The 24,944-nt window shown below is 35.7% G+C and overlaps 1 protein-coding gene across 4 annotated transcripts in view; it reads right to left on the reverse strand.

Annotated features, from left to right (window-relative positions):
• Positions 1 to 1,398: 1,398 nt before the first annotated feature.
• Znf800 (zinc finger protein 800) overlaps positions 1,399 to 24,944 on the reverse strand; it is a 234,077-nt gene continuing 210,531 nt past the window's right edge. For all 4 annotated transcript variants that reach the window (XM_058572138.1, XM_046422384.2, XM_046422383.2 and 1 more), the window contains exon 6: positions 1,399 to 6,999. In XM_058572138.1, coding sequence (XP_058428121.1) covers positions 6,840 to 6,999 — 160 coding nt within the window. In that variant the 3' untranslated portion in view covers positions 1,399 to 6,839. The remainder of the gene's footprint in view (positions 7,000 to 24,944) is intronic.

Raw genomic sequence — 24,944 nt, forward strand, 5'->3', positions numbered from 1 at the left:
AGTGTTCTCTCATTCTATGGTCATAAATACACCTTTTATTTTATTAGAAGTTCAAATTCAAATTAATAATTCTTAGATCTGAGTCCCAGGAGCCAGAATGTAGTCTGAGAAAAGGGCTCAGGTTCCAGGTGGACACATTGCCTTGTCTCTTCATGCTGGCAGAATATAAGTGACCAAACGAAGGCTAGAGGGCCCTGTGAAACACGGGTCCAATACAGGAACCTCTCTTATCTTGGTCTGAAGGCAACTCCTCAGTACACAATAATAGGAATACCCCAAAATAAACTCTTGCTACATGCTAAACTAATTGAGAGTTTAAATTATCAATGCTAATTTAATGGATATGATGTGTGGAAGTCAAGCTAAACAGCCATCAGGATGTCGCTAAACTAACATACCAACTCACTGTTTCCCAAGTTTGAATGGGGCATATGTACAAGCACGTGTGTGTGTGTGCGTGTGTGTGTGTACACATGCCTGCACATATGTGCATAATATACCTCTTGGCACTAGAATTCTAAAAGTGCAACCACTTTTATCAATCAGAGTTCTTGGGTGTAAGTGAACTATTTATGGCCAATATAAGAAACAGAGGAATTAAGTAGAAGAATAATAAGAGAATCCACAAGTCAGGCTTGGAAAGTGAGCAGCGTGGAGGGTATCAACCATAGCAGAAAGGACCCTGTCCTTATAATGCTATTACTGAGATAAATTAACTCCCAACAATGTCTACTTTCTCATGTCCTAGGGAAATGCTCAAAAATAGATGAAAAGACAAAAAAAAAAAAAAAGACAATGCAAAATAATGTGAGTCTGTTCTACCAAAAAGAAATGAGACATGTAGAAACAGTCTTGAAAGGAACTAAAACAAAATGTTAACAGTCTCTTCTCTGGGTGATGAAGTCACAGGTAATTTTTATTTTATTTATGTGCATGAATTCCATCTGTAACTATAAAAAACAAATATTTAAAAATTACTTTTGCCAAGTCTAAAAGGATTTTTTTTCCTTTGAGAGTTTAAATTAAATGGACTTTCTCACAAAATTTGCAAAATTTTGTGACAAAGTCCATGTTCACAATATTCAAATCCTTCCTGATTTCCTAAAATTGAATTTTTCTAATTATGTGATGATCTAAGTTTCATATTATTTGAGGATTACTGATGCCATAAATATATTTAAAGCTCTTTCTTGGGTAAATAGGACATTAAGGAAATCACTATTCCAGCAAATTAATATTAGTAATGCCCCAATTCCCTGTTGTCAGTAATTAGTATAATCACCACTAGCTGGTGCTATTGGTAGACTGTACAGTAGTGTGTTACTCTGGATTAGACCATTTCAAATGAGTTCACCTTTTAGGAACAAAATTAGCTCTTTATTAAAATATCAACATAAATATTAATAAACTCACTTTTTATTAAAGAAGGCAAGATTAACAATAACAAAAGCCTCATAACACTATACTAAGTAACACCAGTCAAAAATGAAATAGAAACAGCAATTATAATACATTATTTTAAAATAGTAACATTAAGAGACTACATAACAAAACTTTTGAGATGTAGTCAAAGCTGTGCCCAGAGGTAAATTTATAGTCTTACGTTCCTATTATTAAATAAGAAATAAAAATAAATGAACTAAACCATCAATTACAAAGAAACATTCATAAATCAACAAAATATACCTATGAAAAATAAGTGAGGAATTAAAGATGAATAATTATATTGGTATATACAATAGGAAAAATAGAATTAATGAAATTTCTAAGTGTTGGTTTCTTAAAAAGACTGGAATTCTAATAAAAGAAAGGAAAATGCAACTAAAAGGATTAGGAATAAGAAAGAAGATATAATCTCAGATATAGAGAAAAATTTTTTTAATTTTAAGATAATTTTATGTACAAATCTGCTAACAACTTTTAAAATTCTATGAAAAATTCATAATTCTAAAATATAATTTTAAAATTGATAGTCAAGAAATAGTAGTTAACCTGCTTAAGACAAAAGCATAGAAGAAGTTTTTAAAGTTTTCATAGAATTATCTTTCACTCACCCACTCTGAAAAAGCTTGAGGCCTAAATAGTGTTATGGGTAAGTTCCTCCAAACCATCAAAGAACAGGCAATTCCTAACTATGTACTAATCTAGAACATAGAACACACTAGAAAAATCATTTTTTGAAGCTGACAAAGTACAATACAAAATGTACAATTATAGTCCAATTGTTTCCATGAGTATAAATGCAATAATCTCAAATTAAATGTAAAAAGTTGAATTCAACATTATATACTGAAAAAGGGAAAAAAATCCACCATGATGAATGAGGTTATAGCTCATGCAGAAATAAAACAATGTTAAGAAATCCATGACAATTTATCATGATAATAGGCCATAAGAGTAAAACCAGATGATGATCTCTATTTGCCTGGTTTAATATAATTCAACTTCCAATAAAATGGTTAGTATTCTTGAGCTAGGAAACCACTTCCTTAACCTGATAAAGACCTATATTTCAGCCCAACAGCTAATATCAAAAGCTGGTGAAATATTAATGGCATTCCTAAAAAGTAAGGAATAAGAACAAAGTTATCACCATCATTTATTTAGTATATGAGGTATAAATATTGTAAAGGAAGAGAGGAAAGTATCATTAGTTACATTTATGTATCATTAAGTATCATTAATTACAAATGATTGGCTATTTAGAAGAGAATCAAGAAGAAAGATTAATGAAAGGGTTGAGGAAAGTAGCCAAATACAAAAATCAATTACTTGACTCCAAAAGGTGTAATCAGGTTGGTTATAAAAAGGGGGGGGGGGATGATCCCACTTAAACAGCAACAAAGACATGAAATATCTAATAGTATAACTAATAAGAAGAAATATGCAGGGCATGAAAAAAAAACTACTGAAGAACATAAAAGATGTCTTTAGTAAACTTGACATGTGACAACTTCCTAAACAGGAAACACTATCACAAAGTTGGCAATTCTCCCCCAAATAAACTATAATGTTAAAGCAATTTTTTAAAAAGTCAATAGAATTCTTTTTTTTTTTTTTTTGTAATTTGACTAGAATGTAACTAAAGCTTATCTGGAAGAATAAATGCACAAATACAGCCAAAAGTATTTTGAAGAATAAAAGCAATATTTACTCCCAATGAAAAGTTAAACATCATAGTAAAACAATGGCAACATTAGAATAATATAGTTCAGGAATAGAGATACCAAAAAATAAACAATAAATCCAGAAACCACTCTAAGTATATGTAAGAATTTAATATTTGACAAATGAGAAATATTCAAAACAGTAGAAAAGAGTTTTCAATAAATGATAATGCAACAACTAAATAAATATTTTGACCCTTAATTACAACTATATCAAAAATAAATTCCATTTGGAATAAAGATTTGAATCTAAAAAACTAAAAGGAAACATAGACATATATTTATATAACATTGGCACTGAGAAGACCTTTTAAAACATATCACCAAAAGAATAATTTTTAAAAAGATTTATCTAAATGGAAAAATGCAGTATTTCTGAATATCAAATACATCATGGATTAAATTTTATATATCTGAGAAGGAGCAAAATGTCTGTAGCATACAGAAGAAACAAATGGTTAGTGGTTTTAATATAAAAAGAGCTCTTACTAATCAATAAAAAATAAACCCTTCCAAAAATTAGCTTATGCATTCATTCATTCCTTAAACAGGTATTTATTGTACATTTAATACATGCCCAATATTGTGTTAGGGGATGAGAAAACAATATTGAAAGATGTAGACATCTGCACACAAGTCTCTTTCCTCAAACATTCTAGTAGGGAAAATAGACACCCTGCCCCCAAGAAAATGTAAATAAATAAATAAGGTTACAAATAAAGAACTAAAATAGCAAATGGGAAAAGAAAAAGGTGGATACTATTTTCAATAGAGTGCTCCGGCCAGGCCTTTCTTAAAATATTGTATGAGTACTCATCTGAAGGATATGTTTTGGTGGGGGAAAAAGTGGCTGTGAAGAACAGCATGAGCAGAGAGATCAGCATTTACTAAGCCACTGAGAAGGAGAAAGGATCCTGGCATGTTGAAGGAACGAGTGTGGATGATCATGAGCAATAAGGAGAAGATTACAGATGGGATTGGAGACATAGGTATGGATCAGATTGTGTAGGGCTATGTTAACCATGATATGGGATTGATTTTATCCTTTAAGCAACAATTTACTTGATTCAATTTAAAATATAGGTCAAAGCTATGACTTAATCAAAAATCTAATGAAGTGGGTCAAGAGTAAATGATCCCATAAGACTGGCTATTATAGTAGTTAGGTGAGAAAAAATATTGATCAGGACTAAGAGATGGCACTGAATTTGAAAAGAAGTAGATAAGTTTACCAATTAGATATGTGAGTCTAGAACAGAGATAAAAGGTCTAGGTGGGAAACATAAATTTGAAACTCATCTTGGCATAAAGATGGTACTTAAGTCTATGAAAGTTGGTAAGATTCCTGGGAAAGAATACAAGAAGAAGAGAGAAACCAGAAAGGAGTCAGCCCTAACTTTTCAAAATTAGAAGATGGGAGCAGAAAACTGGGGGGTGATTAGTGATACAGAAGGAAAACCAAGAGAGAATAAGGGCTTAGATATGGGAAAAAAAAAAAAAGAACATTCACAGAAGCTCTTTTGTTTGGGTGACCCTAACAAGGGCATGGTCAGTAGTAGTACTGGGAAGGCAGCATCCTTGTGGACTGAAGAGCAAATAGAAGGGCTGGGGGTTGTGGCTCAGCGGTACAGCACTTGCCTAGCACATGCAAAGCCCTGGGTTGGATCCTCAGCACCACAAAAAAATAAATAAATAAAATAAAGGTATTGTGTCCAACTACAACTAAAAAAAATTTAAAAAGCAAATAGAAGATTAGGAAACACAGACAATAGATAATGACAATCTCTCAAAGAAGTGTGGTTATAAAGAAGAGCTGAGAAATGGCTATAGATGATGAAGATGTACATAAGGAAAGATTTATTTAAAATGAAGGACACTGGAGCATGTGTGCAAGCTGATGAGAATGATCCACTGAGGACAGGGAACTGATGATGCAGAACAGAGAAAGGGAAAACCTAAAGAGCAAGTTCTTGAAAAGTCCAGAGGGAGTGGTATCCTGGTATCCTGAGCACAGGAGGAGGAGCCGTCTTTTGAAGCTTCCTCCACAGTTATAAAAAGGAGGAACTGGTTCCCAAGAAAGCTGGGTTGGAGGGTCTTGTGGTGGGAAGATGAGGAAATTTGTATGTAATAGCTCCCACTTTCTCAGAAAAAGATAAAACGGGGAGGAGGAGGAGATCAAAACATTTTGAGGAGATGAAAATATAAACAGTAGTTTCAGAAGTGGGAAACAGACTATGTTAGGAACAACACTACCAATTTGAGGTTTGAGAAAATGGATTGAAAATAAAACTAGTTCACTGAGTTTTGTGATTTTCTTAAAAAAAAAAAAAAAGTGCTGAGTCGTCCTACTCAGGTCCAGGCAAAGCAGATGGTAAGTAAGGTTCATCTGGGGTTGGGATTTTGTCCGGAAAATAACTTGGAGGAAACTGAGGTTCAATAGTGCTGAGACCACTGCATTTCAAGGACAGTGGCTATGATGATGGGCCATGAAATCTAGGCTAGACAAGGACATGCATCTAAGGCAAGGGCTGATTAATAATGGAACGTATGAGGTTAATGAACTAGCTATCAGTGAGCAAAGAATCCAGGATAGGAAATAGGTGATCAGAGTGGAATGTCTGACAATGTGTTAGTTCAGGTCATAGAAGCAGACACCACGACAGGGTTCAAGGTGCAAAAGTTCTATTAAGGGGTTACCCTGTGAAGGATAAAGGGAAAGAAGCAGGAGGGTGAGGGGAAGAAAGGCTCATACCAAAAGGCAGTCTGAGCCATGTATTAAAGGAGAGAGGGGGATTGGGCAGGAAAAGCCTCAGACTGCATGCAGCACAGTTCTAAGAAAGTTCCAGTCAGGTGTTGAGGTGTACCCAAGGCAAAACTGCTCATCAGAAGAGTCCTGCATCTCACATGAATGGGCCATGACCAACGTTCTAATTATGCTATAACAAGGAATAGCACAGGAGAAGCACCACCTCCATGGCAACTCTGGTGGATCCCCTGAACAGGCAGGGGGAGCCACCAATCAAGAAAGCTATCTGGGGCAAGAGACCTGAAAGGTGCATTCCCTTGGTCTCCACAGAGAAAATGCTAAGGAAGATGTAGTTTCTAAGGATGACAAAGTTAGAATCATGGGGGCAAGGGCTGTTTCTGAAGGGAAGAAATAGTCTTGGGAGATGAAGTTATAGGAAGGTGGCGGGGAGGACTGAAAGCTAGAGTTCAAATTGTGTCAAACACCCCACAGTCGCTAGGGATTTAGAACGTTATTAAAACAATCTTCTAGAGGACTGCAGCAGGAGCGGGGGATGGTTGGCTGATGAAAGGGCTTGAGGTGGAGAAGACTGAGTGGGGTTGAGAAGACGACCTTGCAGAACTAATAACGAAAGAAAATGACTATGAATAGGAAGTACATGAATTACCAGCAGGACGGAAAAGGAATGTGTGGTGAGATTCTCCGAGGAGCTGGATTCTGGCAGGCAAGCGGGAAGGAGTAAGGTGATGACTAGCACCGGGGCCGCCCCTCCCGGCCCGGCCCTAAGGCACGTGGTCCTGAGGAGCTGGGGCAAAGGACTCTGGGGTAGACCCGGCGGGGCGAGGGGTGACGCGAGGTCCGAGGCAGGCTGGGGATCGCGGGCTGGCTGGCGGCTGCGCTGGGCGGCGTCGGCGGGTCGGCGGCGCTCAGGGGGCGGAGGGCCTGCCGAGGCCGCGCGCGTGCTGGCGCTCCCGGGCGGCGCCGCCGCGGAACTTGGCTCGGCAGCTGGCGGCGGCCTGGCGTGTGGTGACGGCGCCTGCCGGCGGGCGCAGTGCTGCGGCGCTGCGGGGCGACGGCTTCGCCAGGCTTCGGCCGGCGGGCACGGGCAGCAGCGGACCCCAGGGAGGAAAGACAAAGACACGCCGGTTAGAAACGCGGAGGAAACCGCCGGCGCCTCGCAGCTCAGCGGGAGTGGAAACCCTGGCGGGCGGCGAGGTGCAGCCGTCGCCCTCAGGTGTGCCCAAGTGACGGAGCGGTGGAGGGCGGCACCCCGGGGTCTCCCACGACACTCCCACCGAATGTGAGGACTCATCCGGACCCCTAGAGCTGTGCCCTCGGCCCAGGAAGTCCCGAGCGAGCGTCCCCTGCGGAGTCAACGGGGAGCGCGCACGAGTTCAAACGAGGCGCCCAGTGCATCGCTGCAAGAGCAGAAGGAAGGCGAAACCGAGAGGAAGGGGATCAAAAAATGCAAAGTGTTCAGCCAACTAAAAGGCCTTAGTTTCTTCATAGAGTGGATACTAACCTGCTGTTAAACTAATGCTGTGAAATAATGCCCAATGATACGGGGAAACATACTAAACGTGACGGGAAAGCGTTTCATCTCCCTCTGTTGTGTGTGGATGTGTGCATCTATGTGTTTATACATGCAACACACATGTATAAAACAATGGAGAAAAACAAACCAAAATATTAAAACAGTCATCTCCAGGCCGCAGGTGATCTTCTAATTTATGTCTCCCAATTTTTATACAATAGGTTCATTTTATCTATATACTAAATAAGGAATTTTTCTCCATTCTTATATACCCATTGACTTTATCCCAATTAAAATTTGTGAAAATAGTATTTTTATGTTGTATACAGAAATGGTGGACAGTAAAAGATTTTCAAGAATGGATGGTCCACAGGGCATGGTAGCACACCCCAGTAATCCCAGCGACTCCGGAGGCTAAGACAGGGACAGGAGGGAGGATCAGTTCCAGACAGTCTTAGCAACTTAGGGAGGCCCTAAGCAATTTAGCCAGACCCTGTCTCAAGATAAAAATACAAAGGGCCCGGGAAGTGCCTCAGTGGTAAAGCACCCCTGGATTCAATCCTCAGTACCAAAAGAAAAAAGAAAAACCCACCATAGTCATGTACCTTCCTCAAAAGTTCCTAATAAATCAACATTACAGAGTAGTTTATCCCTTAATAGTTAACACAATTAAACCAGTATCTTTTATGAAGCCATACGTTTACTCTATTATTGTCTCTATTACTTTCTACTTTATTTTTCTGTAAAAAAAAAAAAATGTTTCTGGACTTTTGAAAGATGTAATTTGATTTGTAATTTCCACAGACTTGGGAAAACAGTTTACTAAAAACAGAAAATTTTACCATATTTTGGAACGTGTTTTAGATAATACCAATGTTTTATAGTAATTCAATAATTTTCTCTTTACTCTATTTGAAAGAATTCAATGGAAGCAATAGTAAAATGTTACAATGAACTTGGGCCTGAACTTAATTCTCCTCTTTCAAGCATAATGAATTTAAATTTTAAGTTATTAAAACCTAGGGAATCTGTTTTGCTAAACTTTATTCCAGGAAAATGCCTAAAGGGAATAACAACAACATAGGGGGTTTAATAGAAAACACATAAGTTCCAAAGATACTTTAAGTCAAAGTTACCTCAAAATTGTCAGACTAATTTTATTTAATGATGAGCAAATAAAAAATTAGATGTTTATGGGAATGCTACTTTGCTGCTTAAATAGATGATCAACTAATTAATCATGATGACCTGCAAGTTTCTTTCCCTCTAAATGTACTGGATAGAATTATCATGTCTGGAGGAATACTTTAATAAAAATTATCAGAAATAAAATTTACAAAGAGAATAATCCTAAAGAGGCCAATAGTTTGTATTAATTATTCCTGGAAAAATTAAGGTTGTAAGAGTTTGTTATAAGCCTTATCTCTCAAAAACCTTACTATTCACTAAATGACTTTAAAACAGGATTAAATATAGATAAAACCAAGAAGCATTTATTAGCAGTACTACAGTTCTGTTTTCATGATCATACAGTGATTCCAACTTAATTCAACATTTTTGGAATGCCTGTCTTGTTTTGACACTAAGCCCAAACACTAAGAACAAAAAAGATATCACAAGGTTCCTACCTTTGAGAAGCACTACCTAGAATAGTATTTTCAGATCATTAGGGTGACTCACACCTGGGAGCTAACCTGAATCCCCATATCACCCTGTGATTCTACCAAAGCTTTTCTTCCCATACAGATGAATTTTCTCATTTCCTGTCATTCCTTTGCTCAAATTCACCCAGAGCATCCCACTGACACCACACTAGCTAAATCAATTGTTGTTAGTTAAGCTTTGAGGGGAACCAAGGACCAGCCTGAGATTCTGACTAAAATGTGGCCTTTATCCTTCAAAACCATGTACAGAAATGCTCTGGAAACTAATTTCTTGAACATAATCAATATATAAAAAGCAAAACTTACAAGGAATTATGCTGGGCATAATCCTCCCTTACACTGTTATTTTTATGAAAGAAAAATTACCTCTTGGAAAAAGTACATAATTTAAAAAAATTCTAACTTCTCAGTAGCAAATCTCAATGATATAGCTAAAATGAGATAAAACTGTGATATATATAACCTTTGACAGAGGGAACACTTACTTCATCTTTGATAATCAATTGTGACTTTTCTCCCCAAGGAAACAAGTGTTGAAATCCTTAGTTCACAAAGGTAAATCTGTAATCTAGTTCTATGAACTAAAACAGAATTCCATATAATCCTTTGCCAGATTAAAGTAGCCTGTATAATGGAACACCAAATTCCTTCAAAAATTTCAACTTATCAACTCAGCCTTCAAGTTCAAATAAGACTTCTGGAAAGTCAGCAAATTTCTGACTAGTAGAGGAAAACATCATATTCTATTCCAATTTCCTGGCAATACCTCTTGGAAGGATGGTGACATCTGCTGATACAAAAAGTAATGAGGCCCAATGACATGCTCGGGCCGTTCCTCTTCAAGCAGCAAAGCCATGCTGTGTACCTGACATTCCAGGTGTATCATCTGCCCTGAGTGCTAATATCACCCCCCACCTGAATATTTTCAGTAAGAGCAAGAATGAGAGAGTACTTTGAAATTTTGACAGTCTTCAGCTTCCAAAAAGTATTCAAAAACAGATTTGATAACATCAGAAAGCACATAGAAACATGAAGCTTTATGTACTAAGAGGCATCTGGTAAGTTATGAAGAGCCCTAACTCAATTTTCTTTCAGGGAACACATTTAAGAACTTTTGGGATAAATTATTTGATCCTCCATTCCCCTGACATATGCTATTTCTCATTTGTATGCTTTCATTCTTGGCATTTCACCCATTAAAAAATGTTTTCTCCCTTTCTTATATATTCAAATGTTGTCTATCTCTCAAGACCAAGACCAAAGCCAGTCTCTTTAATTTTCCCTAATTACTGCAGTCTGAAATAATCTATCCCTCTTCTGAAAGCTTATAATGGTTCTTCTTGGACTTTGCTCAAAGTATGGTTTCTGAGACCACTAGCTTTAAAAATGCCCCCATGATCTGTATTTTCACAAACACAGAAAGAACTGATGTCAATTTGTCCACTGTTTTCCCAAATCTATTTTGCTGCTCTTAAAAGGATAGTTCATTCTCCAGGTGGATGAAGAGAAGGCTAACTGTCTATTGTTGCCAAGATGACTAGACTGAATCATTTTCACGGAAAAAGTTTTGATTTGTCAATAATGTACTTATCAGATCTGCAGTTACTGTACTACCTCCACCCGTGGAATTTCAATCATTACCTTCCAATGCCATGGCAAACTTTCTAAGATGCTGCTACCATTCTCAAACTAACTTTCCACCCTGAGAATTTCAGCAGAGCCTGTAAAGAAGGTAAACAGTGAGACAGAAAAACTCACAACTAACATCATCTACTCAAATAAGATACAAAATCAAATGTTTCTGGAGGCAAGCAGTAACTTCAAGATCATATCCTACAACAGACACACTGCAGATGGAAGAACTATGGGAAATGGAAAATAGTGTAAATGAGGACCAAAAAATAAAATAGACCTCAAATCATGCAGAGCCAAAAAAATATGGTCCCAATTAGCTCACAGATTCCACATTGAGGATAAATGAATTAAGAAAGTAAACAAAAATAAAAATTAAAAGCATAAAAATAATTCAAAATGTAAAAGATGAGATGGGTGGATGTCTACAGATATGGTCCAAAAGACTGTCTTTGACATTACAAGTAACAACATGAGGTAGACTGAGTACCAGTTATACTTAATTAATAAGAGTTATAATCTATTAGCTGTATGTTAGGCATTGGGCTAAATGTTTTACATACAGTAGATCTATCTTATAAATAAAATCAATTTTGTTAAAAACTCTGAAAAAAAATGTGTTAAAGACAATAAGTTACACCTCTATTAGAAATCAGGAAAGCAAAAGATGGTGAGTTATCTGCAGCCTGATCTAGTAGAAAGAATGCTCTGAAAATTTAACATATGGTCCAAGTGGCAATTGTATTTCTATGGGAAGAGGGATGTATCACATTGAGATCTGATTCAATGCTCGTCATGCAATCTTCCAGATATATTTTTCTGTAGATTTGCCTATCGGGAAAAAATGAACTGACCCACAAACATGAGAAGCTATTGTTCCTGAAACTTCTCATTGCAAATTAAAGAACTGGCATGGTGGAATTTATTCATCAGTATCTATGAGGAAGTGACATGGTCCTTTGGCACCCAGTCACCTCTAGATGAACCAATAATCAGGGACATCCTTAGAAAATAGTGGCCATGCTGGGCATCTGTCTCAGTACAATCTTCACGAGCTCTGAAACAAATTATACCCGACTTGCAGTATTGTGCTTTCAGTATAATCATTTCAACATCTGATTGTTTACTGAGAGTGTAGAGTTTGCCATGTCCTTTGGTTTGCTTTGAGTCTTTTTTTTTTTCCTGCTATAAGTACACATTTCTTATACACATTGTCCATTGTCCTATTTAATTATCCATATTTGGACAATAAAACAGGCATAAATAAAGCATTTAAAAAAAAAAAGAAAATAGTGGCCATGTCAAAGTTATCTATGAGGCTGGTCTGGTAGGCTAGCCTGCTCTATCCTATTATTCAATTTCTTTGAATTACCAGTCCATATGATTTTACACATGCATTCACCATGCACATATAAAAATGAAAGTCATTTCTTTAGAAATGAAAATGATGGAAAAGACAAAATATAGTGTTTTTTATGCTCCAGAGCACCACTGTGTGAATTTAGAGTTTAGTTTTTACAGTGGAGAAGGCTGAAAGTATTCATTTTAAAAATAGCACCAATAAGTATTTGTTTTGCTCATTTAAAAAAATTAGCCAGGCTGGGGTAGAGCACTTGCCTCGCATGTGTGAGGCACTGAGTTTGATCCTCAGCACCACACATAAATAATTAAAGATATTGTGTCTATCTACAACTAAAAAAAAAATTTTAATTAGCTACCTAAGCAAAAGGAAAAATTAAAATAGAACTTAAGACATATAAACTTTCATCAAAGAATAAATACAAATATCAAAACATTTCAGATGTCCTCAAATATATGCAACACATTCTTACTCAAGGATTATTTCTGTATAGGATATTTTGTCAGTTTTTGTTTTTTTATGTTATCCCCATAAAGAAGAGATCTATGAATATAGCAGAGTTCGAACATGACTTATCACAATTCTTGACAAGACTTTAATTCACTATCTTGCACCAAGAATTCCAAAGTCAGAATGCAATAAGAACATTAGGACCATGTGTCCTAAATGTTTGAGGATAACACTAATGCTATAAATTTCCAGGGCATAATCATATTTGTTCTACTACTGAATTTTAACTATTGTGATGGTGGTGTGACAATATACTTTTAGTCTGATTAACTTTTTTTCCCAACCAGTGGTTGAAATTGTAATAAACACTACAGTATTTTCACACAGAATTATCCAGTAATATAAATACCATAAATAACACAGAGAAGTACTGTAATCTTTAGGAAGAATACAGGACTACAAACTAATTATCTAAAGTAAAATTAAAGTGTTAAGTACTTAAGCTCTGTGAATCCTATCATGGACATTTGGCATGGTCCCAAAGATCTAAAAATCAACTAGGTATAACAAGCTGCATTAATCTCTGAAAAATAAAGCAATAATTGCAGTTATAAACTGACCAAAACAAGAATGATCAAAATTAAGAGTGTATTTTATAAAGATAATCATGAATTATATCAAGATTATATCATTACAAACTTATTTTAGAAACAAATGAAAAATTATCTTTATCATTTTTCATATGAGGTTGTAGATTTAAAAATTTAGAAAATAAACATTTGTGATTGATATTTATAACAACGTTTCTCATTGGCCCTAAGATAAACTGTGCTATGCATACCATTTGTCCACATAAAGACTTTTATACAAATCTCAATGTAAATGATTTTCCTGAAAACTACATCTCTGCATTTCTTTTTTAAACTGAAAAGTAAACATCCCAATTAGCTATATTTAGTAACTAGCAGAAATAGCTACTATATAAACCTCATCATTTGTTGACTTCAATGTGATTTATCATAAAACAAATCAATGACCATTATCTGTCTAAAGAAATGTGAAATAATACTTATGTTAAACACAAGGAACTCAACCGATATGCCGGTAATAAAGAATTATTTAACAGTCTGTTCATGTTAGCAAAAACCACTTATCCAAATAATATGTAGTACACTAAGATGGAAAGTTCATGGATCAATAAATAAGAATGCCTGCATTCTACAATATTCAGATATATTATTAAGTGAAAAAGCAAGGTGTAGATAAATGTATACAATGTGCTACCACTTATGTGAAGGAGAATGTATATATTTATATGGGTTTACAGACATAAAGCAGTTCTTGAAAGTCCTAGAAACTGGTAACTGCTTGCCTCCAGTGGGAGAGGAATGGGAAAACTGAGAGATGGGATAGGAGCAAACTTACCTTTCACAGTACACCTCTTATTTATTTATTTTTTGTCTTTTTTTTTTTTTGTATGTACATATTATTACCTAGCTGGATTCTCTGACTTCTTCATTTAACTATTAGTGTGACCTTGTGCAAGCACTTACCTCTATTTTTTCCATTTAAAATTAAGTTATACTACATCTCTAGATTTTCCATGTACACATCAACAGAATTATGGCTCAAAAGAAAGAATATACAAAATGCCAGGTGGCAAAATAAAATAAGTATAAGCCTTACTTTGCAGGGACTTACATAACAAGATATTATAATTATTTTGTACTTCTGCCTGCTCCATTCCTATCCAACTATAAAAATGGCATAGTAAGCAAAAGAGTTGGGAAAGAAAATTCATGTTTGTGAACTTGACAATGTTTTTCTTCTTCCTTTTTATTCTGTATCAGAAGTAAAAATCTGGTTAAGTGATTCCTTGATTTTTACATATCCAACCTATTGCTTCTAGAATATACACTCTCCAAACATTCTAATAAATGAGTCAATATTAAAAGTGAGTATAATAGGTAGGATTTATGTGGGAGATCCTGATGGGAAAGCTGATAAATTATCCCTATAAAATTAGTCCAGGAATACCCCCCAAAACATCTATAATATTCTGAAACAGAAGATTCTAAGAGAATCAGAGGTAACCCAAAGTAGAACAATAGATGGCTTAGACCAGGAAAAGTAGCACAGAAAGAAGACTGAGAAGAAACTGTAACACCTTACAGGACAGGGAAAATGGGGATAGGTCTAGTGGTCCATTCATTCATAACCCTAATATCATTCATATTGTGGGGTAAAATTGCTAGTGTTGGGTTTCCAAGGGCTTAGAGTCTAAACATATAGATAATGTAATTAAGAATAATTCAATAATAGCACAAAGGATGAAAATGAAAAATAGTAAAGTAGATGATGTGCATTAATTAAAGGAAGAGGTCTCCACAAATTAGAAATGTCAAGAACAGATTTACAGAAGAAATAGAACTTTTAAGTCTGTGATAAAAAGTTATGGTGGTGGGGCTGGGAATGTAGCTCAAGCGGTACGCGCTTGCCTGGCATGCGCGGGGCGCTGGGTTTGATCCTCAGTACCACATAAAAATAAAATAAAGATGTTGTGTCCACCGAAAACTGAAAAATAAATGTTAAAAAGTTCTCTCTCTCTCTCTCTCTCCCTCCCTCCCTCCCTCCCTCTTTTCTCTCTTTTAAAAAAAAATTATGGTGACAGCAAGGACAAAGTGAAAAAAATCAGCATGAAAAAGCAGTTCTATTAGATGGCAGCAGCGATGGTAGTAGTCAGTAGTAATATGATTACATTTAGTCATCGTTTGGTTCTAAGTCAGTAACCTAGCAAAAATGTTAGAAATTATTTTTCAAACATTGGGCTGCCAAATTTTCTTTATAGAACACTATACAGGAATGATTACATGCTAGTAATATATCAAAATTGACTGATTAGGCTTAAATCCGAGATTAGCATGCATCTAAACCCAACTTTTTAATAGGGCAGGGCCCCAAGACATGAGAAAATTACACAGGATGTTTAGCAACCTCTTCCCGTATTTTCTTGCAGGTATTAATATTATTTCCTATCACAATCTTCATACTCAGGAGTCGGTTCCACCCAAAAAACACAAAACCAGGAAATCAAGAGGTGCCAGTTTTACTTTCCCATTAAGATTATGGATTGGGCCTGGTTGATGACATAGAGTACTGTGACTTTTACTACATGAAAAAAAGTCAATTAAAACAAAACAAAACAAAAAATTGTCCTACTGCCCAGTGATCTTGCAAAACCTAAAGGAATAATGTTATAACTATTTAACTTTCCACAAAATACACACCATAAATGGATAAAGAATATGTATGTGTTGTTATTGCTGTTATTGGTAACATACTGATAAGCTTTGTAAGAAATTTATAAACAAAATTTACCTCTAAAATATCAGCATAGAACAAGAAAGAATAACAAATATAAAGGCTATTTAATGAATGACATCTTCAATGCAGAAAGCAAAGATTCCAAAATTCTATTCACTGTTCATTTTTGTTGCAATACTTGAAACACCAAAATTACCTTTATCAGTAATCTATTAGGAATTTACTGAGGTGGGAATTGATATGTAGAGACTTGTTGGAGAGAAAAATCGAGTGTTTAAACAAATTAATTAAAAAGACTTGAAACAGACATGAGTAAAAGTGCGGTTCTATGCTACGGCAATGTGCCTTGGGTTATAGGTGGGAATATTAGGCTTTTAGGCTGTTACCTATTGATTAAAGTTCAACACGAGAAAGAGTAACCATTTTCAAACATTACAATGGGAATTTGCTGAGGGAGCTTTTCCATTTATTATATAAAGATTGCAAAGGAATAACAAAATAATTGTTTTACTATAGCTATCCTTCTCTAATGTCTCAGCATTTCTATCACTCCAGTTTTTAGGGATCATAACTCGTCCATTAAATTTACTCTACTGAATTCTTTCCTTTATTGAAAGATATTTAGTTAATCTGAAAAGCTGGTCAACCAGAGGGAGGAAGGAGAGGAGGGCAAGGGTAAAGACTGGGGAATGATATTGGCTGAATTATAGTGTTGAATTGTGTGCATGTATGATTATATAACAATGAATTATGTACAGCTATAATTCGCCAAGAAAAGGTGGAAAAAAGAATAGATATTTATAATAGTTACCTATTCTTTCTATTGGCACAATTAAAAAACTTGTTAATTTAAATGGCATACAGACTTATTACCCTCTGTATTAAATCAGAAGTCTCAATCATAAGCAGGGCTAACTCTTAAAAAGTCATTCTGCACACCCTCCTAAAGACTACCAGCCTGGGGAATAAACAGGCTGCTTCATTTATGCCTCAAAGAACAAAAATTTCCATTTGAACTCTATTGGCTGTCTACATGGTAAAATCAAGAAAAGTTTTATTGGTAGGTTCTTCCTTCAGAAAGGAGATGAAGAGGGGAGAACCAGTGAGGGCCAGAGGATATATGGCAATGCAAGACCTACCTTTATTTGTGATATTAAGTATTTACCAGCCCCAAAAGTGCACCTTTGCAAGTAAAATTAATACATTTCAAGTCACCTGTTTAAATTTTAACAGCATCTCTTTTCCCCTTAGATTCTACCTATGGAGACTAAATCACTTAAATTTATCACATGGACCATGTCTGATTCTGTTAGATCTTATCACTCAGATGGCTCTCTCTGGTTTTGACGCCTAAACTGGAACAGACACAGACACAGTTCCTGCCTTGGCAAGAGTCACAGAGATTAAATCATCATGCAACCTGAACAAATCAAAGCTATGAGATTCAAATATTGTCTAGGCCAAGAACACTAATAAATTGTTTTATTTTAAAAAATACTTCCTTTTTTTAAAAAAAAAATCTTTTAAATAGGCCTCAGTGATTTTATCTCAAAAGCCCTATGAATACAACACACAAATCAAATCACATTTCCTGATATTACAATTACACTCCTTAAAGTAATATCAAATACAAGTCATGTTACATATTTTTATACAAGGGTTGGGGGATAGAGATGAGAGAATTGGTGCTAGCCAAACACCACTTCTAAAGTGAAAAACTGAAATATACAGAAAGTAAGTATTGCTAAATTAACTAACAAGCCAAAAGGATGTAAGGAGTAGTAGATAAAACTGATCCTATTTATTCTTCCTGGTAATCTCAAGTCCCTGGGCTTTCTTTCCTTGCAACTAACCTGCATATCCTGCCCCTATCAAGCATTTCTACTTAGATGTCCCACAAGCACCTTAAACCAACGTGTCTAAAATTTCCAAGATCTTCCTTAGAAAAGTGCTTGTTCCACCTCCTGTATTCCTTATCTTGAAGAATGGTAACACCCACCTGCCCAATTGGAATGATGAAAACTGGAAACCATACAAATGTCTTCATCTCCGCTGTCTGAAAAATTCTACTTCTGAAATAACTATTCCATCTGTACCCTCCTCTATAGTCTCACTGCCATTACCTTAATTCAAGCCCCATCACTCTGTAATTTAGAATTCTGACACTGGTTCCTAAGTGATTTCCTTACCACAATTCTTCACTCTCCTTGATGTCATGAGATATCCCTGTCCTTTCAACAGCTACTCCTAATTTTGAAAATTTAGTTCAACCTACTTACTTGGTTCATAAGGTCTTTTTAAATTTGGCCACTGCTTTGTCTCATATCCTTTCCCTCAATCTGCAATGCAGTTTCAGGTCTCTGTACCAACCTGTAAATTTTTTTGCCTAACTCTCAAAACTCAAAGAGTTTAGAAACCCCAGGCAAGAGTCTGACTCCACCTGCCACAACGTTGGAGTACAGTGTGCCTATGGAAAAAATGAAGCAAGTTTGAGAGTTGGAATCTGAAGAATCTCACGCAATGCTTTGATCTTTGATACCTGAACAAGCTCTATGGGAAAAAAGTTTTAATGTGCTGATTGGTACTAATCTATCCCCTGATGATATTTTAAGCAATTTATTTCATCATCTTTTCAATAAAGTTTAAGTTGAAATCTTCAGTCTTTAAAAGGTAAATAAATACCTCATTTCAAACACAACTAGCTGTACAAGTAATAAACTCTTTAATTAACAACTGATACAAAGGCTTGCATCACTCAAGAGCTAACAAGGAATCTGGGTTAATTCAACCTAGTAAATACCTGCTGACCTGCATACCTAGGGCACCACCTATTCATCAAAACAAGGTAAACAAATCTTGCTACCTCAACTCCACAGCCCCAAAACAAGTGTAGTCATAGCAGCAACTCATCATAGTCTCAGATCCCTTCAGCTTCCTTCCAACCCCAGTAAGGTTTGTGCTATACTGAGCATATGAAAAAAGTTATATGAAGAGGACCTACAAGCAAAACATTCTTAAATTTTTAAAAGAAATTTAAAGAAAATTTTCAAAAACCAAAACTATCAGTACCAGAAGACCAATAAACACGCCTACCCCAACAATATCATACTGAGAATAAAATGCATGTCATCTTCAGAGGGTCAAGTTTTATTCTTAAGGGCAACTGGTCCCTGAACAGACAACCTGCTCTATCTATACTTGTCTTTATTTGACCTAAAAGTACCACTGTAAGGAGGGTCAGAAATGAGAAATAACTTTCAGATTCACATTTATTATACAACTGATACTCAAGGAAAAAAAGAAGGACAAAGGTTCAGCCTTTGTATATTGAAACCTTACTGAAAGATAATATCTAAAACAAGTATTTTAAACTGGTTCTGAAGCCCAAGAAACTCATATCTTGTGAATAGGAATAGGTATGAGTATATCATACTTAAAAAAAAAAATCTTTAAAAATATACGGGTATTTTGGTTTATAGTTCAAAGTGTGGGTCATAGGCCAGAGGCATGGACATCCCTTGAAAAGTCTATTTGAACTGGAAAAATCTCAGGTCCCACCCCAGACAGTACTACTGAGTCAGAATATGTATTTTAATAAGATTCAAATATTTATATATGTTAAGGTTTGAGATTCTTTAGTTTATAGTCAAGTAGTTCTGGTTACACCATCAAATCAGCTAGATAACTGGTATAAAATATAGGTCGAGCATCCCTAATCCAAAAATTCAAAATCAGAAATGCTTCAAGATTGTAATCTTTTTGAGTGTTGACATGATGTCACAAGCGGAAAATTCCATACCTGACCTCATGTGACAGATCACAGTCAAAAGCAGGAACACTAAAATATTATATAAAATTATCTTCAGGCTATGGATATAAGGTATATATGAAACATAAATGAATTTCATGATCAGACTTGGGTCCCTACCCAAGATATCTCATTATGTATATGCAAATATTCCAAAATTTGAAAAATATCTGAAACTCTTCTGGTCTCAACCTTAAGTATATATGAACTACACACAATCTGAATATATACAAGCTCAGTCCCTATAACCAGATATTGCAATCTGATAGATGTAAAGGAAATCCAAATATTTGTTTGCAATTTTTATATGCAATTTGAATTCATATTCTGATTAAACAACCACTAGTGTAACCCAAGAAGTTTTGGCTTTACCAATATATATAACTCTTTTAAATACCAAACATTGAAAATAAGATTTTATATATTCAAAATACTTCAGGCACTCTATTTAATAAAAGAAGACAAATGTTACTTTGTGTATTTACATAAAGTTCTTCACAGGAGATCCAATAATCAATCTCTATAGAAAAATTGAGGTTAACCTAGAAGTATGCCCTTCTCCAAAAGACCCAAATTGTTCTATGTTGAAAGACAATACATTAAAATCACAAGGAACTACTATCATAAACTTGTGATTTTTTTATTACAAGAGTCAACCAAGAGGGCAACTTTATTCATGCTAATAGCAATTCAAATACTTAATTCAATCAATAACAGAGTCAAAAACATGAGAACTAAAATATGAAAAACTACTTATCAACTTCACAGATTATCACTATTGGCATGTAATCCAAGTATGCAAGTGTATGTTTAGAGACTAAATTAAGTTAGGAATAAAGACAAACTATTAATACTTATCTCAATAATAGTCAAAAATAAAGATTTTCACATTCTTCTGGAGGAGTTTTGCAGGTCACTTAACTGATATTCTCCATCCCAAACTCATTCCCTCCACAAGTCCTACAGGGCACATACCCACATACCAGACACTGTACTCGGCACTAAGGATGCAAGCAGCCCTACTTCAAAGGTCCTTTTCAGTCTACTTAGGGAAATGACAAATTATCTGTGTATCTGGCAGTAATTTCTCTAAAGGAATAGGTAGAGAGTGAGATGAGTACACTGAAGAGACATCTGCTCCTGCCTTGGAGATAGGGAAGAAATGAGTGCTGAGAGAGTAAGGGTGAGTGATACAAGGGATATTTCAAGCTGAGCCAACAGAGCCTTGTACAAAGAGCACAGCTCAAGATTTTGCACTTTAGAAAAATCACTCTGGGGCTGGGGATGTGGCTCAAGCGGTAGTGTGCTTGCCTGGCATGCGTGCGGCCCGGGTTCAATCCTCAGCACCACATACAAATAAAGATGTTGTGTCCGCCGAAAACTAAAAAATAAATATTAAAAATTCTCTCTCTTTCTCTCTCTTTAAAAAGAAAAGAAAAATCACTCTGGCTTTAGTATGGCATAATGGAGCAAGAAGGAGCCAAGTGGAAGAAAGATCAGTTAGCCATTACCTTAGTGCTAGTGAAGGTATGAGATGAAGAATTAAACTAAGAAACAGGCAAGGCTCAGGATAAAAGTGAGCAAATTGAAGATGTGTTAAAGAAGTATAAACAGCAGACTACCCCAATGATGAAATGTATATTACAGGTTGAAGAAGCCAAGAAAAACTTGTATTTCTAGGTAGCATATTTGCAACAAAGGGAAGATATGTTGTTTTTGATATGGTGACTAAGAAACATTCACAAGGAAACATCCAATAGAACAAATTTTTGCTACACCCACGTCAGACAGATGCTAATCTCCAGGATACATAAAGAATTCAAAAAACTTAACACCAAAAAAACAAACAACCTAATCAATAAATGGGCTAAGGAACTGAACAGACACTTCTCAGAAGAAATACAATCGATCAACAAATATATGAAAAGAATGTTCAACATCTTCAGTAATTAGAGAAATGAAAATCAAAAACTAAGATTTCATCTGACTTCAGTGAGAACGGTAGTTATCAAGAATACAAGCAACAGTAAGTGTTGGCAAGGATATGGAGGGAAAGGCACACTCATACATTGCTGGTAGGACTGCAAATTGGTGCAACCAATTTGGAAAGCATTATGGAGAGTCCTTGGAAAACTTGGAATGGAACCACATTTGACCCAGCTATCCCACTTCTGGTCTATAACCAAAAGACTTAAAATCAGCATACAATAGTGACAACTGATTACATAAATCAGATGAAAGTCATGAAAAAAGTTTAAACACTTCTTAAGAGTGGCCAGGTCTTATTTTTCTTCAAATCCCAAATACTTGGTATAAACCTTGGCATAAAATAATTGCTCAAGTGTAAATGGATGAATAAATGGGTAAATGAAAGATAAAGAAATGTAAAAGGCCAATTAACTTTAGCAATGAACTAATGCATGCATTGATCAGTATTTATTCATTTCCATACATTTCAAATCTAACCTATTTTTGATGACTCTGGATGAATTAATTCAGTTTATAAAGAAGGAAAGTGTATCTTTTGGAAAATTCCCCATTCAACAGTATAGTTTTTAAGCTTTGAATTTGAGGGGAAGCTGCTGTCACCTAAAATATAAATTTAAACAGATTATCTCCCAAGATCTTCAATAAACAAGACACTACACATTGAACACCCCACATAATAAGAGGTCTCTGACATCAAGCAGTGCACAATTCCTACAATTATTTTATACCCCAGCTTAAGAGCCACATTTCCAAAAAGCTTTCTGGAGGAAATGCACCGAAATAATATTTACACAGGAAAAAGGTCTAGTGATCTATTACTTGATTGAAACTCCTGAAATGCAAATTGTTTCCATGAGATGGATGACATTAAAACTGATTTAAACTGAATCAAGATCAAACCAGGTTCCATCTTCTGGTTAGAAAGGGTATACAGTGTCTTCACTAAAGTTTAAGTGTTGGGATAACATAATTGTTGATTCTCATCCTTAGGGGAATAAATTCAAAAGTCAGAAGGAAAGGCCACTGCTATTTTAGAAAGGCTAGACCTATAGACCAAGGTCTAAGGGAATGAAGGAAAATCTAGGACCCTTTTACATCTGTGTAATCCTATCTTTTTTGCCTGAGCTGATAAGTTATCATCTGTCCACTCACTTAACAAATAGGTTTTAGGCATTACTATGTCCCAAGCATTGTGCTAGGCACTGGGTCTACACAATCACCACAGACCCTTACATAAATCTTTTCAGTGGGAAGACAGACATCAAACAAATTAATGCATAAATATAAATATACTTACAAATTATATGACAAGAAAAAGATGACACAGAACTACAGATGAGACATAGTTTAAATTAATTTTATTTAGGAGTGACATTTAAGCTGAGGCTTGAAGGATGATAAATTACTCAAGCGATGAGGATATAACAACAGTTCTGTGGTTTAGGAAGATTGTTCTGGCAGCAGCATGGAAGAAATATTAGGAAAGAGCAGAGTTAAGAAACTATTACAACAGTGAAAGTAAGAGATAAGAATCCACACTAAACCAACTAAAAGTGGAGATGGCAAGGAGGATCCAAATGTGAACAACATTCAGAGGCAGGATGGATAGATACTGGTCATTGATTGGGTAGAGTGTGAGGGAAATAAAGTATTTGCCAGTATTCTATCAGCTTAAGTAATTGGGAAGATAAGGGTAAGAAAGGGAGTAACAAATTTGGTAGGAGAGATAGGTTTGGTTTCCCAAGAAGGTGAGATGCACTGTATAGAGCATTGTATTAATCAGACACAAACAAAGGTAAATCGTAAAAAGAATTAACCAAAAATCACTAAATGTATACCCACACAGTATGTAATTAATTATGGATTAATATGGTCAAGAGTGAGATGAGTACACTGAAGGGACATCTACTCCTGCCTTGGAGACAGGGAAGAAATGAGTGCTGAGAGAGTAAGGGTGAGTGATACAAGGGACATTTCAAGCAGAGCCAACAGAGCCTTGTACAAAGAGCATTGCCACGAGCTTGAACTTGTTATGGCTACTTAGTAACAATGGCAGAAGCTAGGAGGTGCACACAAAGGAGGAAAGTGACGGAGGCCATGAGTAACAGAAATGAAGAGGAACTCACATATTAGAAGATGAAGTAATGGGAAAAGAGGAAAAAGCAAAGACAGACTGTAGACTACTGATAGACCTGAAGATAACGGAAGTAATGTTCTGGCCTTCCTTCTTTACTTCCTTCAATATTCTCTTAGCACCTGTTATGTGCCAGGTACACTGCAAAGAATTGGTACATAAGACATAATTTGCTTGTAAACTCAAAATACATTCATATATCCACAGCTTGATGCTTACCAAAAAAGGAAAGAAAAGAGGAAGGGGAGGCAGGAAGGAGGGAGGGAAGGAAAAATGCAAGCAGAGAGGGAAGAGGAGGATGGAGGGAGGAAGAAACAAATGAAGGCAGGAACCAACCAACCAACCCACCCACCCATCCTGAGTTTCCTCTACTCAAAGTGATGTATTGTTCAATAAGACACCAATCACAAGGAAATAAATATCAAAAAGGTCAACAAATTCTTGGACAATTAAAAGCTGCTGCCACCAAAAATGGCATGAAACTACAGCACAGATGAAAGGTCCATAAAATAATGATGTGCTTTAACTTAATAAACTGCTGTGTATCTTGGCTTTATCACAGATGTTACATCTGACTTTTCATTAAACAGTTGGATTAATATCAAGGAGGAGGTAACGAACATCAAATGGCAAAGCAAGATAACCAGAAACTAAGTGTTGGAAAATATTTCAGCAGCAAAATGATACAATTTCAGTGATCACTACAACAGTAATATTTGTTGAGTTCTCACTTGAATGAAGCATTATGCTAAATATATTATATACAACTTTGATAAATTTTGCAACAAAATCTACCTATAGTTTCTAATGCCATCATTTTACAGATAAGCAAAAAGTTACTTGCCCAAACTACACAGCTAGTAAGTACAGGAACCAGGACTTGAACTCAGGTCTGCATGACTTAAAAATCTATGCTTTAACTACTGATTCTTTTCCCCAAAAAGAATAGAATGTTGCCAGGTTTATGATGGACACTTTACAGTGTCTATTGTTGGAGGAATAAATGACAGTTTATATAGCTACAAATGGAGACTAAGCCCAAATGCAAGTAGAAAAGCAGAAACAATACTTCCGAGGATTTACTAAATTACCAACTCAAACTGTGCAGCATATTTTTGAGTGTCTGGAAAATAGCA

The sequence above is a fragment of the Marmota monax genome, unplaced genomic scaffold (genome assembly GCF_021218885.2).
Source record: "Marmota monax isolate L192 unplaced genomic scaffold, Marmota_monax_Labrador192_F-V1.1 WCK01_AAM20220418_F8-fsc00027, whole genome shotgun sequence".
Classification (NCBI taxonomy): Eukaryota; Metazoa; Chordata; class Mammalia; order Rodentia; family Sciuridae; genus Marmota; species Marmota monax.